Consider the following 19,366-nt stretch of genomic DNA (forward strand, 5'->3'; position numbering starts at 1 on the left):
AACAGTTTGGATGGCTCCATAGTAATTTCAACTAACAAATGACATGTGCGATTAACTTCAGTGTAATATACTTGTACAAAAACAGGCATGGGGGAATGTGGATGTCACATGTTGATTTCGCATTCTACTTTTAGTATACTTTTATGGACTGTATGTTTGTTAGTTCACCTTTACCTTGGCTAAGTAAACCCGTGGTGCTACGCGTAGTCTCACTTTCTACATCACAGAAGAATTTAGGCTGAGGATCATAATCATCATGTAGTTACACCAGTAGTGCAGCCTCTGACTTTACAGCCATCAATAAATTAATATATGAATATTAGTTCTCCTTCTTTGATTTTCAAATGACTTTCTTTAAAAACTAAAAACACGGGATTAAATAGTATTCTGCAACTATCTGTTTTATGGGGGAAATACGGTATTTACAGTAGCAAACACGTATCAACTATATATATTTTTTCTTTTGGCTAGAGTTATTTATATGTAATCCGCTGATGTCGTAATTTCGAATTTACAGTTAGAGTTGACATACCATCCAAAAAAATACAACGCTACTTTTGCAAACATACTGCAGTGCCTTCCGTGTAGTGCTTCTCTCATGTTTAAGAGTGCACGTAAGTATACAGTATAAAAGTATAACTATTTCATTGTCTGATTGTGATTGCAATCATCGGTGCAAGTTACTGCCTTTTGATGATTGCCAACTCCTGTGGAAAGAAGTAAACATCATATGATCTTATGAGATGTTATTTATGGGTAATGATGTTTATATCGTGGCGATATATATCAATATGACGTTACATTTATCTGGTTTCACTATAACAATATGATATCATACGCTCGTCTGATCCTAGGTAAACTTCACGGAACTGTTTACCTTTTGACTCTTATTAGAACAACTTAATTTACTTCTGTGGGTATGCACTAACCGAAGGCTTGAAATATACCCAAGACAATGTTCCACGCAGTTTCGCGTTCGACGTATATGAGCTTCTAGTTTCCGGGTATTGCACCAGTTATTTCAGTAGAAAGTATGGTTTCGCCAGTCACCATTTTAGGAGCCGTAAAAGGAAGGCCTGTTTATTATTCCTGGTATTCCAATAAATCAAAATCATTTCTAACAATAATTCAACTGAAAATAAAATTTAAAAAATACCTGCTAGCAAACTTCGTGTCCACAAAAGAGCCTTTGTAAGAGAATTCAATTTATTAAATCAATCGTAGCAGTCAAACCTAAAAGAGGTAAGGATAAACATAAGAATGGGAACAACAATATTGTCAAAAAATAATATGAGATGATCTGGAACCATTCAATAAAACAATATGATCTCATTAAAATTGTCCTGCAGTCATACATTTTCTACTGTTCCTTAATTACTCGTTTGGTCATCCTTCCTAGTTTATTCTACCCAATTTTGTTGACGGCTTTTACTTTTCTTTTTTGTTATTTACGATTTCAAAATCTGTCAATATGATGTCAACTGAGCACATAGATAATTTCATTTGCTATCATTCTTTTTTACATTTGGGATTTCACTTCTGATTTAAGCTGTTAAATATCATTTATAGGTTACTACGTTTGTCCTTCTCATTCCTGTTCTGCTATTATTTCGTGTTGTCATACTAGGTTTATATTTTCATTCCCGCATTTGTACTATGTCTTTCCTAATGGTGCATGGAACACCCGGTATTCATAAAAAATACATCGAGGAGGAATAACGTATAGATGTATATGTGGAAGCCTGATAGCTAGATAATAACTACATATTCAATACATTTTTCTGAGGCTACATTTCATAGACATGTGACTATAAATGTTATGAATTGCAGCCAATTTAAAGTGTCCTTTCTGTTAATCAGTTTGTTTAGCTGCAATGATAGCATCTACATTTACAATACTATTTGACTAAGTTTACTACACAGTCAGTCTATAAGAAAATCGGTCGTATACCATAATTTGATTTTGTTTGAATAATATATAAATTTAGATGAAACGGCTTTCTCTCTCTCACTGAATTGTTTCCCCTTTCAAAAAGAGTGTCCGACAAGGAAGTTCGGTGCGGGCTGTTCTGAAACCTGTCTCTGTCAGAACAAGGGCATTTGCGACTCTGTGACAGGATATTGTGATGCAGACAATGTACAAGGGGCAAGTATTGCGATGAGGGTGAGTTGATCTCATTAATATTAAATTATCATTGGCTTTAAAATCATGGCTCTGCTATTGCACTTGCATTACTCGCGCGTATTTGAGGTTAACGGGCTGAACTCGGGCAAAAATGGCCATATCCTCCTGAGTGGTGCTGCTCGATTGGTTATTGGTTGATTAATATTTTGAAATATTTCAAGATACGTTCTCAAGTGTTTGCTGTGAAGAGTAGTGCTGCATACGTGAACCAATTAGCGTGGATTACGCTAATGTGAAACTGCCATTAACTTACGTTAACAAGTTAATGTTACATTACTTTCGAGTTATATCGAAGCAGTACGGTCACATTACATCGTACTTTGAAGACAACTAACTAAAGATCGATACACAAATGTGATAGACATTGGTCAACTTATGTGGTTATCTTTATCATTCTGAGTTTGAGTGTGATTTAGAGTAAATACTACGACACAAGAAATTCAAACAATTCTATTGTACTCAATAACAGTATTAGCAGTAGAAATGCAGAATTTCTAGTTAAGTGGATAAAATAACATATAATAGAAACTCCATTCTTATTGGGTATTGTTGTTAGGAGGTCAGCTTATTGTGCACAATGATGTGGAGTGGATGATAGTGCTTTGATAATAGATTCAACGATTTATCAACCCTACCAAGGGCTACTTCCGATACTACCACAACTGATCGAACTGAAATACCTCATGGAGTTAAGAGTGAATGACAATGAGAGAGCTTGGTTCAAATGAGTCCATTTTATTCATTCCTCGGCATTCCTCGCTTATACATGTTTCAGTCAAAGCCAAATAGATTAAGTTGTGATGTGTACTTCATTATTTGAAACGAAACTTAGCTAGTCAAGCTAATTACTCATATAGTCATGGGATGTGTTTACCATCTTGAGATTTGAAATAAAGAATTACCCAATTTTAACTTGGTAGAAAGGTTACAATAAAGGATCAAATGTTCAGCAAGACATATGATGCAAAAATATTTGATGGTTTTATTAAATAATTGTCAGCATGTCCACCTGGTACACTATGGCGATGAGTGTTCCTCCGAATGCTCTACTTGTGCTGAGATATAGTCGGGAATGCATCTGCCCGGGCGGTTTTGAGATTTGAGAGTGCCATTTATGTATATTTGCCCTTCATTTTAATTCTTTCAATTAGTTCATGTTATAAACAATATGAGATATTATTGTAGTTATTTCATTCGTATAAATTGCATAAAGTGCATGTTCCACAAAATCTTCATACATGCAGGACTGCAGATGTGTTAGTGTTAAATTAAGCATTTAATTTTTGCTGTGTTTATGTTTACATATGTCAATACTAAATCAGTTCTGACATATACATTTCAAGTAAACTTAAACGAAATTGATACTAGTAAATTGAATTGCTATAAACATCTCGAATGTTAACCAAAGAGGAAATGAAATGCTGACGGTTATAATATCAGTAAATAAATAATAAGTAAATAAATTACCACTGAATGACAGAATCTATTTTCTCTAATCCGACTAGTCAAACTGTGTGAAACCCCGTAAACGGTACACATACAGCGATAATAGCATTTCAAAAGTAGTAGATTACCTCGTTTGCGTATGAATCATGTTTCGATCATGTCATGCAGCTTAAACTCTAAAACTGAACTAAAGCCATATCGTAAAGATCAAGTTCAATTTCAAAGCATTCCCATTGCGAGTGTTCCTATCATGTGCATACAATGAAATAACTACAAGAGAACACGTGGGATCGTACAGTCCTATCTCCATAGACCACCAGGACTCACAGGAAGTATACCTGACGATGTGCGTTGTGGAAGGAGTAGCGTGGGTGCAGATGTTGAAAGTTTAAGTTGTCATCGCATACAGATGCAGTGTCATATCCTCTGAAACCCCGAAATTTGTAAAAGGTACTGATATTGATATGAGTCTAATTTTCAAATTCTGTCCCGAATTTTGGCAACAAAAGTCATTCAAAACACCTACATCTCTACAGTTTAGGTGAAATTTTCCCCCAAAAGGTAATAATTACAAAGAACATACTTTTTGAATCATTTTATATCTTGACAGCAAGGCTCAAAATTTTGACAAGAAATCAAACTCAAAAATGGAGAAATTCGGATATTTCAAAATCAACAGTTGATGTTTCTAGACAAAATGTCTAGGAAATAGATAAGCATAGTCGAATGTTTGGTCACTTTGGGGATTCTGGTGGCTTTCGTCAATTAAAGTGTGGATTAACCTTCGGGAGGTTAAAAAGTTCTACAAATTAGGGTATGATCATTATCGAACGGGATTAAACAATCCCTATGGAAAACTTCAGTATTATACATATCATCAGATGTATTGTATTGTAAACAGATCACAGAAGACACACACGGACAGTCCAGAGGAAAACTCACGTATGACAGATGATTGGAGATATTTGCATTCGACTCCTATTTGAAACGTTTTGCAGCAACGTTTTGAAGCAACGAGGATCTAGGTCATAGAAGCGCACAGTAAAACATTGTTCTAGTTTTTTAAAGTTTAATTAAACTATTCAACTGCGATGAATCTCAGTATGACAACACTACCATCGTCATTATAATGTTACCGTCACATCCTTTATTTAAATTTCGAACCCATCCAGTCCAAGTTTAAAATAATAACGTGAACATAATGTTACGCGTGACGGGATGTACAAGAAGTATACACGGAAAATATCTGAAGTCGAACTGAGGGTTACTCTCCGTTTATTTGATTCCGTATTGTGTCCGCTTCTAACCACCACCTTTCCCTATATGCCCTCTTACAATTTAAACGGCACATGCAAAGCAGATACCAACGATAGATAAGAGACCAATAAATTATGCATGACATACGAAGGTAAGTAGACTGATTGCATCACAACAGTTGCCATGGATACATAGCAGTAGATACAACCTGTAACAATTAAGTAAACCAAAACATTTTCGCTGCAAGTGTGCAACTATAACATCACAGGTTTGCGTCCAGCTTACCGTAGGTACGACCTGTGACAATTTCAATTATCATTAGTATCTCGGGAACGCCATCCTGAAGTTGGATGCAATATTCATCAGGATGTTTAGAGTGTGTTCGTCTTTCATGAGTCTAAAATACACTCTGTACTACGGTACTATCTTTTAATGAAAAAAAATAGAGGATCACATATAATTTCACTCCCACTGCCATTCCTTGGTCGCTCGCTCGTATCCATACCATCATTGTGCAACCCTGGTCATAAAATATTACAGCTAGGCACAATTTTTAATTTCATGCAAAACTTCAAATATTATAAATGAAAATTAGGATCACATATTATGCGTGGGCGTGGGGAGGGACATATTCACCAGCTTAAATGTTCGTGTGATGTGCACTTTCAACAGGTGCATTTGCACTCCAACCCTACCCGCCCCTCCATTTTATAATGTCTGGTGCTGACAGTGGTTCATTCGCTTGTCATTTGTTTAGTATGATCCCACCAGTTTAGACCTAGTGTAGGTTGCATACAACTATGCATGGAACTGCTACTTATATAAGTAGCGGTGCCATATCTTGTTCGAAAGCAGTTTTGGTATGGGTTGTGACATTGCTTAGTTGCTTGTTAATAGCGCTCATGGTTACGTAGTGCCTTTTTCACATTTGAAATTTTATTGCGGTCCGGTTTCGTTATATGACTGGTGCTTATATTAGTTAAGGGGTGGTTAAAATACTCTTCACGTTACTTGATAATTACAGTGTAGATAGCAATAACATAAACAAAGTTACTAAGGATACTTTATTCACATCGAGGATTTAAAACTGCATTTTTTATGCAATATGAAATTACTCTTATACAATATTTGAATGTCTAAATAAAACAATCCATACTTTTATATTTCTTATGAGAACATGATTCCCTGTTATAAACCCATGTGTAATGGTTTACCCCTACATTTATTAAGCATTTTATACCTTGATATATTTTACCTTCCAGACTGCATGCAAATGACAGGCAAAAACAGTTCAAATCTGGATAACCCGATTTGTCTATGCAATATGTCATTTATCCATCACATGCTTTTTATGAATGCACGTCACTTGAGAAAAATAAAAACATACTAGATCGTTAACAATAGAAGAGGATTAAAAATTCACTTTTCCACCCATAGGTTTCATAATATATATATATATATATATATATATATATATGTATGTATATATATATGTATATATATATATATATATATATAGAAATGACAGCGGTATGTTAGAAACAAATTTTTTCCCTTGGATGTAGACAGCATCGGTAGCATATCGAGTCACTCTGGAGGCATTGACTGATGATGGCTTCATCGATTAGTGCCAAGGAATCTACAGAGGTCATTATGATAAGACTAGATGGTGCAGCCTATTGACGTTTGATGTACCTACCAAAGCAGAAAATACATAATTATTTACGAGTAAAAATGTGGTTTGCAACAACGGCAAGTTTGACTAGGATAATCATGTAATACAGAAACGCTCATATTCTACAGCGGAAATGGCTTTTGTTGTGTTATTTTAATAATTTGAAGATACAAGATAACCCCTGCATTGGTATTATCAAACCATGATTTACAATGTCACGTAATCTACTCAGGCCTGACGAAAGGATGGTTAGGGCTCATGGAGGCTAAAGCCACTTGGCCCTAGACAATTTGGAGTAGCGCTACACAAGAAGATAAGTTCATACCCATTGTTATGATATACTCAGGGAGCTGCAATTTTGAATCTTAAAGCATTGTTCAACTACTTACAAAAGCGATACAGTATGGACAGTACGTCAGACAGCTGAGAACTTACCTTTCATTACAAAGGTGAATATCCAGCATAATTTCGCCTTTTAACGTAAATCACAATACATACTACCAGCAACATCATACCAGCAGAAAACAGAACTGCCATAAAGGGCATCCAGGAAATATCACCACTATCTTTCGTGTCCCCTTGAAAAGAAACATAATATACCACATTAACAAGCCCATACGTTAAAGTATGAAACAGAAAGCCAGGGCAATTGAGTTGAGGTCCATATTTCTCTACGTATCCAAGTCGGTAAAAATGTTGTAGTGAAGTGGAAATAAAATTTTGCAAGATGAGTTGGGAAACGTACTTCAATATCATTACATATGTATAAAACATTGTAATGGAAATACCGTCTTACCTCGACTCTCCCAAAGAGCTAGATGAGTTTACTATAACGTTCGAGACAATTGGAAATTAAATAGTTTACAGGAAAAATTAAAATATTTTACAGCTTGATTGTTATTCAAACAGAACTCAATTGCGAATACTGGTAGTTATGGAATAGCTCTACTTTTTCATCACTCATCATTGAGTAAGAAACCTTGATTTTGTCAGACGATTTTACACAGAAAGTCATATATTTTCACTGGACATCCTCAAAAGTATATAGAAAAAAGATACATTTCTTCATGTCCAAAAAAATTATATCGACATTGTGAATCAACTGGTGAAGCAGTGATTTAGTAAAGATTATACACTTTTCCAAAGGCAGTTGCATAATTTCTTTGATATATAATTCAGTTTTTCTAAATTCTAGGTATGGGGGGATGCTCAAATGCGCTTTACAGAATTGTAATAGAAGACCTAGACTTATAATAATAATGGAAATAATAATGTAATTTTACCCATAGACTTCTTTAAAAATAGAGGTTTTTAACTTAACTTTAAATGACTTTACAGAAGTGGACTGTCTGATTGTGATATCCGTGTTGTTCCATAGACGAGGTGAAAACACAGAAAAGGCACGATCGCCTGCTGATTTGAGTTTTGATCGAGGTTCATATAAAATATCGAGAGATTTCGAACGAAGCTATCTAGATGGTCTATGATCGAAAAACATGTCCTCCTTTCTTGTGATATTGATTTAATTTGAAGCATGATGACGCATGCTAACAGAGGAGAACTAATTTACTAAATTCTAAAAGTTTGGGAGAAATTAAGGGGGAATCACAAAAACACACATACAAAAGTTTGGACCAATTCATTAAGTAAGAGATTTCAAATCTAGTCGATCTGCTGAGGGTTCCACTTCTTAAGACGACAAGGTAATATTAACTGAGTGGGGTGTCCCATCAAGTGTGGACATTGGCAAATTCTTTGCTTTTCTATCACGTGACAACAGATCCTCACCATCTGAGCTCAAACCAAACGTACTGAATTCAGCGTTAATTATGCGTAATATTGACAAAGACAAACTTCAGAACAAAATCATCAACACCACGAACATGAAATCGGTGAATATAATGGATTATTCTAGACGTTCCGAGGACTTTGACCCTCAACAATATCCTGATCTACTTCCTGTTCCGGGAGTCGGAATCACCATTTAGTAGTTCCGTTATTAAGCGGCCGAATTCGGTGCACGACCTGTTTTCAGTAGCCAATTGCTTCTGTTTGGTTAGATTGGGTGTGTGCGATTTTAAATATTTCTTAGCAAATGCAAGAATAGCATTTGCTTGCTTCTTTCAATTTTCTCTGCTTCTGCGATTTCGTTTCTTACTGGTGTGTCGGTCACTTTTTAGTGTTACCTTTCTTTCTGCTGATGGATTTCCGTTTCCGAGGACCAGCTAGTAATGTTAAAGATTTTGTTTATGCCTGATCGGAATCATAATGTTTTGAGTAAGGAGTCATGACTGTTTGTGTAGGTAGGAATCTGATTTGTTGATCCGGAGAGACCTGATAAGGTAGTGAATCACATCACTGGTTTGTCTCGACGACTTGGCTGCGACGCGGGCTGCAACTTCTGGTGTAGATGTTGCTTTACCACAATCATCATCTAATATCTACCTCTTTCGTTTTCCTTGCAAGTGAGTGGCTGTGGTCCTTATCAGTGACTTATGTAAAATCATAAATGGCGTTTATAGGAATGGATGTCAGCATGTTACGTGAGGCATATCCCAAAATCTGGGCCTCATTTACAAGGTCAGGAATGTGCATATATTAGTCAGAGTGGTCAGATAATTACCTTCAATTTGGAAGAACACAAGAATGACTAACCTTCATTACAATTTTCTCCTGTCCTGCCGGCCGGGCAAATACAAACACCTGTTACCGGATCACAAGTTTGGTTGTTTGAGATGCAATCGCTGGGACACTGGTACTGACATTTGTATCCGTATGTGTAGTTAGTACAATCTTAAAAAAGCAAGACGAGAAAACCTCTTGAACCTGATGCAGTCATTACAGCTTACCAATATTAAAATAATCGAGAGTTATATTTCTGTTTTTATTAGCAAATCTCAAACTAACTACAGAAATGAATCATATGCCTCACTACTTAGAGAAATACAATATAACAGAACACTGAAGCATCGTGATTTAATTAAAGTACTAAAGCAGTCATAGTGAGACGGCAAACTTCTACATTTCTTATATTCCCAAAACATTTTGCATTGTTCTAGCAAAGACAGATTTCAGAACAAACAAAACCAAAGAGCAAGTCACATAACCAAAAAACAGAGAGCACTAAAGCGATTCCGATGTTTTTCACATGGACTTTTTAAAATAAATTCAGGTTACATTTTTTATATAAAGTAGACAGCTGCATACAAATAGTAGATATTACAAAACGGCACATCGAATAATTCAAATTCAACAGGGTTTCAACTTTGCTTTAGGGGATGTGGAGTTATTAATAGCCCAATAGGTGTAGTGTATTCATATGTTATTGCATCCCGAATTTCAAGAAGATACTTGATGTACAAAAACATGAACAACTTTTTCAGTGTGCATCTATGACATCACACTTGCTTGCTTCAGGTTTCTTTTTGGTAACTTCAAATGTGGCTTATCGAAAAACGATACACGGGAGTTGAATGCAACGTGTTCCTTTTTCGTCAGCCAAACATAAATTTTGTATTAGACAAAAATATTTTAAATAGTTTATGTCACGATCATTGTAACTTAGCACTTTCTCAAGCAAAAATGTGTGTTTTCTGTTTTAAATATAGCAATTCTTACAAAAATGTGGAAAAATTTATCATACTTTAAATATCTATTACACCGTATTAGCCTAGATTAGATGGGTTAAGTATTGGAAAATAAATTAAAAATTTTTAAAGAACTTATGACAAAGTTACTTCCTTTAAAAACATTAATGAATTATACCACCCGATTAGAACAAAGAGGTGGTTGGACATACTACCAATACCTTGTCACGAGGTCAGTTTGTTACAATGTTCCTCAGTGCAGAAGCTTCAATGTTACTATTCGGTTTTAGTGTTACTACAGACGTTCTTTGTTGTCATCCAAAGAAAAATATTATGATTCTTGTCTACTTACAGTTTTGACAATGTGCGCCAGTAAAACCAGGAGGACAAATACACTCTCCTGTTGTAGGATGACAAGATCCCTCATTGTCACACGAACATCGCTCCTTGCAGGTGTCTCCCCAAAATCCATTCTCACAAGGACTGTTACAAAGCACGCCATAGAAATTAGGTTTACACTGACATTCGCCCTCCACGATAGTGCACCCAGTTGCCTCTACACAGTAATCACAAGTCAGATTACAGTTTCGTCCAAACGTACCATTCTGAAAAATTATGGACGTATATTGTACATCATTATAATGATTGATTGGATTCAAAAGGAGTACTACTCACAATATCATTTCGTAATATTTTTAAGTAATATTTCATGTTTATTTAAGTTGTTCAAATTAAAATATCTCAGTGGAGGAACCAATATAAACGAACCCACCTTTTATACCAAACATCTGTTCCATGTACAACTGGCCCAAAAGATGCCGGTTATATACCTAACCTCTTTCCCCTCCACTTGCCATCCCTCATCAAGATTACAAGCCTTACCACACAGCGTTCTGAGCAGGTCTGTCCAATATAACCAATGTCGCACTTGCAGCTTCCGGTGTATCGGTCACATGACTGAGCATTTACGCATGAGCACGTCTCATTACATCCCGGGCCGAAACTGTCGGCTGGACAAGGTTCTGTACAGTGAAATCCCTGCCATCCTGAAACCAGAAGAATATGCAGGACAGTTTGGTATCAACTAAATTGACAGAACCAGGAACTTTAACAGAGTTACATTGATTATAGGGTATTTTCACTTCATATTCTGAAGTGGAATCCAACAAATACTGCTACACAAACAGGCATCTTTTAGTAATTTCTTCTCGAATATACATTATCGACAATGATCGCGTGACTATGGTAAATGAATTGCCGTTCAATGTAGGCACAGTTTGAAGAACATTTCATGGTTTTAGAACAGTAAACAAAGAATATTTCCTTCGAAATATATCAACCACATCATTGTTACAAGAAACATAGGATTAATTCTTTCTGCCCTCAAGCTGTACGCTTTAAATTGGCTAATTAAAACTTCAAACTTGAATATGTATAATATGTTGATTGTCTTGAAGACAAAATGAAAAGAAGGAAACTAACCAGGCGAGCAGAAACATCTGCCATCGATGTAATCACAAGTTGCATTATGTTGACACTGACAAGTCTGGTTGCAACCGTACCCATACGTCCCTTCTGGACAACGTTCAACACAACTGTGAAACAACGAATCCAGTAATTTCAACGTGATTACCAATTTTCAGTATTGTGTAATTGTTCAAGCAGCTTCTGAACAAGACTTTCGTCCATATACTTGTTATTTGTAAATTTGAAATGAGTATAATTCTATAACGATGCTATCTTAGGGAAGTGCGCAGGTTAATGAAGATTCCGACTTTTATTGCAAAATAATGAATTGTCGGGTAAAATTATATCCTGAAGACATTGGGATACTGAGAATTTAGTTTTAGAATGTTTACTTACAGGGGACCTCTGAACCCAGCAGTGCAATTGCAGGCACCGGTAACTGGATCGCAGGCAGCTGCATTCTCACACTGACAATCAAACTGGCAGTCAGGCCCATATTTGTTCCAATTACAGGTATCCCCACAATCAGACCCTGAGTCAAATGCAAAGAAAAACACTCACTAAAAATAAAGATTCTTGAGTGCAAGTTAAGCTAATATTAAATTGTTGTGTAGTATATTGCACAATGGTAAAATGGTATTCATACAGAGGCTGTTTTGGGCCCCAACTAACTTGATAGGCTGTTTTGAGAAATCACGACTTATGATTTTAACTATTTCATTTCTATTCTCAGAAGCTATACCTATTTGTTTAATATTTTAATGATAGAACGAAAGAATGTAATCAGTCAAAATGGACTTTTTTCAAGTTGGTTATGTAATGATTAGATATTCCTAACATCAGATTTGTTCATTTTTTTTTAATTGAAAACCATCCTACTGTGGATATAAATTATAAAGCAACATCACTAGATCAAAATACATAAATTTCTTAATCTTGATGATGAATGGTGATTTCTCAAATTTCTTTTATAAAGACACAAACAGAGAAAAAACTCTTTAAATTGATCAAAAAATATATAATCTAATAAGTCACTTCAAATTAATTGTATTATGACCCCACTGTCCTTCTCAACGCTTCCATAGTTAAAAGACGTTATGCAGTTGCACTCAAGGCTGGGTTTCATTGAAAGAGATGAAAAATCATTATTATTTATTCCGTGTCTGTCGATAATGCATATTCACACAATCAAGACTTTGATTCTAGAAATCGCAACGCTGTACGTTATATCAGTTGATGGTACTTTAACGATGTACAACTATTTGAAAATACAATATTGGTGACTATGTTTTGTTCACATATAGACACAAGACACTTTAAAGTGCTGATGAAATGGTCTGTAAAAATAACTAGAATTTTTGCTATATCCTTAGTACAAAAATTACTGTACCCAATGGCTGACTTGATTCACTAAGACAACTTTATTTATCACGTCTTTGATTTCTTCTATTTATTATCTTTAGGTTTATTTTTCTCACCTGTGTATCCTGCTGCACAATTGCAACTACCATCAGAAGGATCACACGTGGCCTCATTCAAGCATATGCAGTCGTTGGTACAATTATAACCCCATTTGTTCATGGAACACACTAAAAAGGGTTAAACAAAATTAATGCAAACATATGCTATTACCAACATTCACATGTCAGTATCACTTACTTAAGAAATGATAATGTCACTTTAAATGTAGTTTCTCGCTTATTCAATATTTTTTTAAATATAGAACCAAACATCCCAAATATATCGCAATTCAAATATTTCATGTGAATCCATCCATTTAATATGCGGATTATTATATCTTTCTCTCCGATGATGAACGATGTTCCCACATGTTTTTGTAAAGACATCTATTTCTAATTTTACATCCCGTATAAGGCACTGTTAAGTTACTTCATGTATGTAGGGATGTGTTAGTGATTTTGCTGACTTCTTTTGACGCGCTTTAATGCAAATCTAAATGGTATCGGTATCGACAAGTTGTACAGCAGACTGGGTAGGTCCGCATGGTCTGTCTGAAGTGTTTTAAAATGATTGGCAAGAATGTTTAAGAATAAAAGCGCGATAGAGTAGAGAAATGTTTCTTGATAGGTAAACAAAACTATATGATGTTACATTTCAAATATCTTTAATAATGTTTAGAAAAATCAGTCAAATTTTCAATAAATCTTTCAGACAAGTGCATATACAAATTTGGTCTTTGCACAGAGGTCCACTGAGATGCAAATTACTGTTGTAAATGGTCAGATAATTATTTTCACTTTGGAAGAAAACAAGATATGACTAACCTTCATTGCAATTTACTCCTGTCCTGCCTGCCGGACAAATGCAGACACCTGTATCAAGATCACAAGTTCCGTTGTTTGCGATGCAATCGCTGGGACACTGGTACTGACAATTGTATCCGTATGTGTCGTTGGTACAATCTTAAAAACAAACAAGACGAACCTGATTCAGTCATTACAGATTACCAATTATTAAATCATCGGGAGTTTTACTTCAGTTTTCATTAGCGAATCTCAAACTAGCTCCATAGATATATCATATGCCTCACTACTTGAAAAAACAAGTATAACAGAACACTGACGCATCCTAATTTAATTAAATCACTAAAACAACCATGGTGAGACAGTAAATTTCTACTGGTCCCATTTTCCTACCAAATTGGCTTCATTTCGATCATAATCACTACTATACCATGATAACTCATGTACGATGATGATACTAATATTACACCACTAATATAATAATAATAATATTAAACCACTCCACCATTAGTGTTACAAGTAGTGATCATATGCCTCATTTCTTGAAGAAACACAATATAATATAACATTGACGCATCTTAATTTGTTTGGAGTGCTAAAACAGCCAAAGTGAGACAGCCAACTTCTATACAGATCATCTGCACTAACTAAATAGTGATGCAGCTCAATTTTGAAACATTAGCTTTGTGATGATATCCTTGTCAACCATTAACCAACATTTTCATAGATTACAAAACTAAATTTACTAATGCACTAACAATTCTTTTTTGTAGTTTGATTCTGCTTCTTGACTGTTTCATAACTATGAGACAAAATTATTATAATCATTTAAGACTGTAAATTAATATTGAAACAAATTTCTCGCAATTACTGCTGTTCTGGCAAAGACAGTTTTCAGAACAACCAGACCAAACTTTCCCGTGGGCTATTCTATTAAATGAAAGAGCAATATCAAGTTATTTTCAAAATCAAGTTACATAACCGAAACCAGAGAGCACTAAAATGATTGCCAAAGTTGTGCACATGGACTGATCATTTAGAATATATAGTCAAATAATTAAGGACACACTTTTATATCATGTAGACAGCTGGATAAAAATAGTCGATTATTACAAAACGGTACATCGAATAAATCAAATACTAAAAGTTAATGTGTAAAAATAAATGATGGCATCACACTGAATTCGGCTAGGCAAACACTGCCGAGCTCTAGGCAACCCGTATCAACTTGATAATATTCTTATTTAGCTCAAATAAAGGGAATTTGTGAGTAATTAAATGGATAACGTAGAGGAATACTTCTTTTTGACTAATGAAAGAAGAACATATACTAAGCCTCCTGGTAAAATTTTGACATTGTACGTTCAAGATATGTATATATAGTTTACATTGTCACAGTTTGCACCATAAAGTGAATTTAACGTAAACAGGTGAGATGTCATAATTGCACTGAGACTGCAAAAGGTTGTGGTTTCTATTATTATATTACTTTATCGTTTTGACCTCGGATTCCAACTTTGCTTTAAGGGATGTGAACTTATCAATACCGCAATGGTTGAAAAGTTTCAGATGTAAATGCATCTCGATTTTCAACACGAAATTTGATGTTAAAAAACATGAAGTAACAATTGTCAGTGTGCATCTATGACATCAAACCTGTTGCTTCAAGTTTCGGTAACTTCAAATGTTGGTTCCTCGAAACGATACACGAGAAATAAAGGCAAAGTGTTCCTCTTTCGTCAGCCAAACATAAGTATTGATCTTGTCTTTCCTTTCTTTTAATTGTTTGGTTCATTTTAATTTCTTACCCTAAGCTTTTGTTATATTTGTGTTAATCCTTTACAAGCAAAATTTGACACTGACGCACATACGAATAACTTTACATCATTAAAGGAAACAGTTTTTAGTTAAATGGACAATATACTCTGACATAGAAGAAAAGTTCTACATGAAACAAAATTTTCCAATAAATTGGTTGGATAATTACTTCTCACTCGGAAGGAAAACAGGATATAACTCACCTTCGTCACAGCTAACTCCAGTCTTGCCAGCTTGACAAATACAACTGCTTGTTTCTGGATGACAAGTTTTATTGATGGAGAGGCAAGTGCTGGGGCACTGGTATTGACAATTGTATCCGAAAGTCCCACTGGGGCAATCTAATCAAAAAGTGGACAAGTAGAAAAAATCTGTTGAACATGTTACGATCATTGTAATTTGGCCTTTTTTCGAGTAATTTTCATTTTAACCATAGCAATTCTTAAGAAAGGTAGAAAGATATATGATACTTCAAATATCAACCACATAGCAAAACATTGGCCTAGGTTGAGTTAAATAATGAAAAAGAAATTGAAAATATTTAGTGGAATTTATGACAAAATTAACAATTTTGTATGTCTTGGCTTTACTTCTATAACGATGATATGACAATCGCATAAGTTGGAAATCTCATTAATCCAACTGGCATCATTAAATGAAACCGAAATCTAACCATCATCATTGCTCTATGTGATGAAGATAACTGTCATGATCAATTTCCATTAAAAGTTAAGGAAAATCTTTTCCACATCGGAGATATCACAGATTTAACATTACTGACTTAAAGGACTAAGTCTGATAGTTCTAGATATGACATCATCGAGTCACAGTGCTTAAATATTTTTATGCTTCCCAGTATTGGAGATGGGTTGCACATGCTAAATCTAAAATATTGCACCTCTTAACATGAGATAATGATGGCTGGTGGCAGTGTCAACCTGTTTACATTCTCAGGTGAAAACATGAAATGATAAACAACGAGAAAGGGAAAAGGTTTCAGAACCTAACGGCACTAGAACATAACACATGTAGATCCCAGACACAACTTTTACAATACGATATCTCCCAAACAGAACAATATTTTTCTTTAGCTGTTTCGCGGAGAGATTTGTTCTTCACAAAGATTGTTGTCATATGTGCCTCAGATGATAGTTGCGTTTGTGTCTCTTTTAATTGCAAGTTAGATTTATAATGTTGAACAGAAGACCTGAGACGGCTAGACATACTGTGGTACTTCCTTAACAAACATTTATGAATTAATCCACCCGATTAGAACAAAGAGGTGGTTGGACATCCTACCAATACATAGTCACATCGTCAGTTTGTTACAACGTTCTTCAGTGCAGAAGCTTAAATCTAACAATTCTGTGTTACTGGTACTACAGATCTTCTTAGCTGTCATCCAAAGAAAATTATCATGATTTAATTCTTGTCATGAGAATAAAATCATTTAGCATCAAACTTAGTGAAAACTACTTACAGTTTTCAAAATGAACGCCAGTAAAACCAGGAGGACAAATACACTTTCCTGTTGTAGGATGACAAGATCCCTCATTCTCACACGAACATCGATCCTTGCAGGTGTCTCCCCAAAATCCATTTTCACAAGGACTGTTACAAAGCACGCCATCGAAATTAGGTTTACATTGACATTTGCCCTCCACATTAGTACACCCAGTTGCCTCTACACAGTAATCACATGTCAGATTACAGTTTCGTCCAAACGTACCATTCTGAAAAAATTATGGACGTATATTCTACATCATTATGATGATTTATTGGATTCAAAAAGGAGTGCTACTCACAATATCATTTCGAGTTTGATTACTAATACCTCCAAGCCTTCCACCAATTTTTTAGATGGCAATTGATCAAACAGAGGCACCCTATATATTTTAATGCAAGTGATTTGCGCCCTAAACATTACTACTTCATTGATATACACAAATGGAAAATTAGTAAACTTCTCAATTCTTACTTTTGGATCATTCTGTGGAATAGAAAGATGCGTAGTCAAACTTGATATATATTGTTATGTGATTTGAGTGTTGAAGAGCATTTTAAATCTCATAAATATCGGCAGTTTTAGTCCGCTTTAAGGAACTAGAAGTGAACAGAGTAGAACCCGAGTTAGGTCAGATTGTTCGTGAATTACTATTTAATATCTTTCTCTTTAGGCTTTAATAAATAATTAAACATCATATGAAAAATCAATATTGATCATTACAAGATTGTCAAACGATGTATTTTATATCAAGAGAAATATTTACATCGTAATTATATGGAAATATTTGATGTCCATGTAAGTTGTTCAAATTCAAATATCTCAGTGAAGGGACCAACATTAACGAGCACGCCTTTTAAACCAAAATAGTTAAAATATCTCTTCCAACTGCCGGGTTTTCACCTATCCTCTCTCCCTCCACTTTGCTTAGCAATACCCTCATCAAATATTACAAGTCTTACCAAACAGCGTTCTGAGCAGGTCTGTCCAATAAAACCAATGTCGCACTTGCAGCTTCCGGTGTATCTGTTACATGACTGGGCATTTACGCATGAGCAAGTCTCTTTACATCCAGGGCCGAAACTGTCGGCCGGACAAGGTTCTGTACAGTGCAATCCCTGCCATCCTGAAAACAGATGATTATGCAGGACAATTTGCTCAACACACTTGACAGAACCAGAAACTTTAACAGATTGATATTGGTGATATGGTATTACGATTGTTCACTTCATATTCTGAATTGGGATCCAACAAGTACAACTACGGAAACAGGTATTTTAGTAATTCCTTCTCGATGATATGTGATGGACAATGATCACGTGACTATGGTAAATGAATTGCAGTTCCACGGAGTGACAGTTTGAAGAGCCTAACATGGCATCAACTCTGGTGTATAAAACAAACAAGTTTTGGTGGTAATGCATATAAAAATGAGATTTTTAGAACAGTTAACAAAGAATTTTTCCTTCGAAATATATCAGCTACGTCAGTGTCACCAGAAACATTGGATTAATTCTTTTTGTCCTCAAACTGTACGCATGAAAAGAGCTAATTAAAACTTCAAAATGAATATGTATCATACCTTGATTATCTTGAAGACAAAATGACATGAAACAAAACTAACCAGGTGAGCAAAAACATCTGCCTTCTATGTGACCACATGTTGCATTATTTTGTCTCTTACAACCAAGTCTGCTTACAACCATTTCCATACGTCTTTTCTGGACAACGTTCAACAAATCTGTAAAACAAAAAATCCAATCATTTCATCGTTAATGCCAATATCCAGTTTTGAGTAATTGTCCAAGTAGGTTCTAAACAAAACTTTTGTCCATATTATTTGCTATTGATGAATTTGAGTAAAAGTGAGTTTAATTCTCTGACCATGCTATGTTAAGGATATGCTCATGTTAATGAAAATTCCATCTATTCTTGCAAACTAATGGACTGTCGGGTATAGTTATATTCTGCACACAGAGAAAGTAGTTTTAGAATATTTACTTACCGGGGACCTCTGTATCCAGCAGTGCAACTACAAGCACCAGTAACTGGATCGCAGGCAGCTCCATTCTCACACTGACAATCAAACTGACAGTCTTGCCCATATTTGTGCCAAGTAGAGGTATACCCACAATTATACCCTGAGTCGAATAAAAAAAAGCC

At 35.1% G+C, this 19,366-nt stretch overlaps 1 protein-coding gene and 1 long non-coding RNA gene across 3 annotated transcripts in view; one reads left to right on the forward strand and one right to left on the reverse strand.

Annotated features, from left to right (window-relative positions):
- Positions 1–6,184, forward strand: part of LOC139966203 (uncharacterized) — a 30,612-nt gene extending 24,428 nt beyond the window's left edge. The window contains exon 2 of the long non-coding RNA XR_011792507.1: positions 2,037–6,184. This is a non-coding gene — a long non-coding RNA (uncharacterized lncRNA). The remainder of the gene's footprint in view (positions 1–2,036) is intronic.
- Positions 2,905–19,366, reverse strand: part of LOC139966192 (uncharacterized) — an 85,652-nt gene continuing 69,190 nt past the window's right edge. For both annotated transcript variants that reach the window (XM_071968976.1, XM_071968978.1), the window contains exons 3-16: positions 19,209–19,344; positions 18,828–18,944; positions 18,166–18,329; positions 17,180–17,432; positions 15,903–16,040; positions 13,903–14,040; positions 13,096–13,206; positions 12,014–12,149; positions 11,633–11,745; positions 11,033–11,196; positions 10,503–10,755; positions 9,219–9,356; positions 6,999–7,141; positions 2,905–6,583 (exon numbers count right to left, since the gene is read on the reverse strand). In XM_071968976.1, the coding sequence (XP_071825077.1) occupies positions 7,005–7,141; positions 9,219–9,356; positions 10,503–10,755; positions 11,033–11,196; positions 11,633–11,745; positions 12,014–12,149; positions 13,096–13,206; positions 13,903–14,040; positions 15,903–16,040; positions 17,180–17,432; positions 18,166–18,329; positions 18,828–18,944; positions 19,209–19,344 (1,998 nt within the window). In that variant the 3' untranslated portion in view covers positions 2,905–6,583; positions 6,999–7,004. The remainder of the gene's footprint in view (positions 6,584–6,998; positions 7,142–9,218; positions 9,357–10,502; positions 10,756–11,032; positions 11,197–11,632; positions 11,746–12,013; positions 12,150–13,095; positions 13,207–13,902; positions 14,041–15,902; positions 16,041–17,179; positions 17,433–18,165; positions 18,330–18,827; positions 18,945–19,208; positions 19,345–19,366) is intronic.

This window comes from Apostichopus japonicus, chromosome 4 (genome assembly GCF_037975245.1).
Source record: "Apostichopus japonicus isolate 1M-3 chromosome 4, ASM3797524v1, whole genome shotgun sequence".
NCBI classification, from domain to species: Eukaryota; Metazoa; Echinodermata; class Holothuroidea; order Aspidochirotida; family Stichopodidae; genus Apostichopus; species Apostichopus japonicus.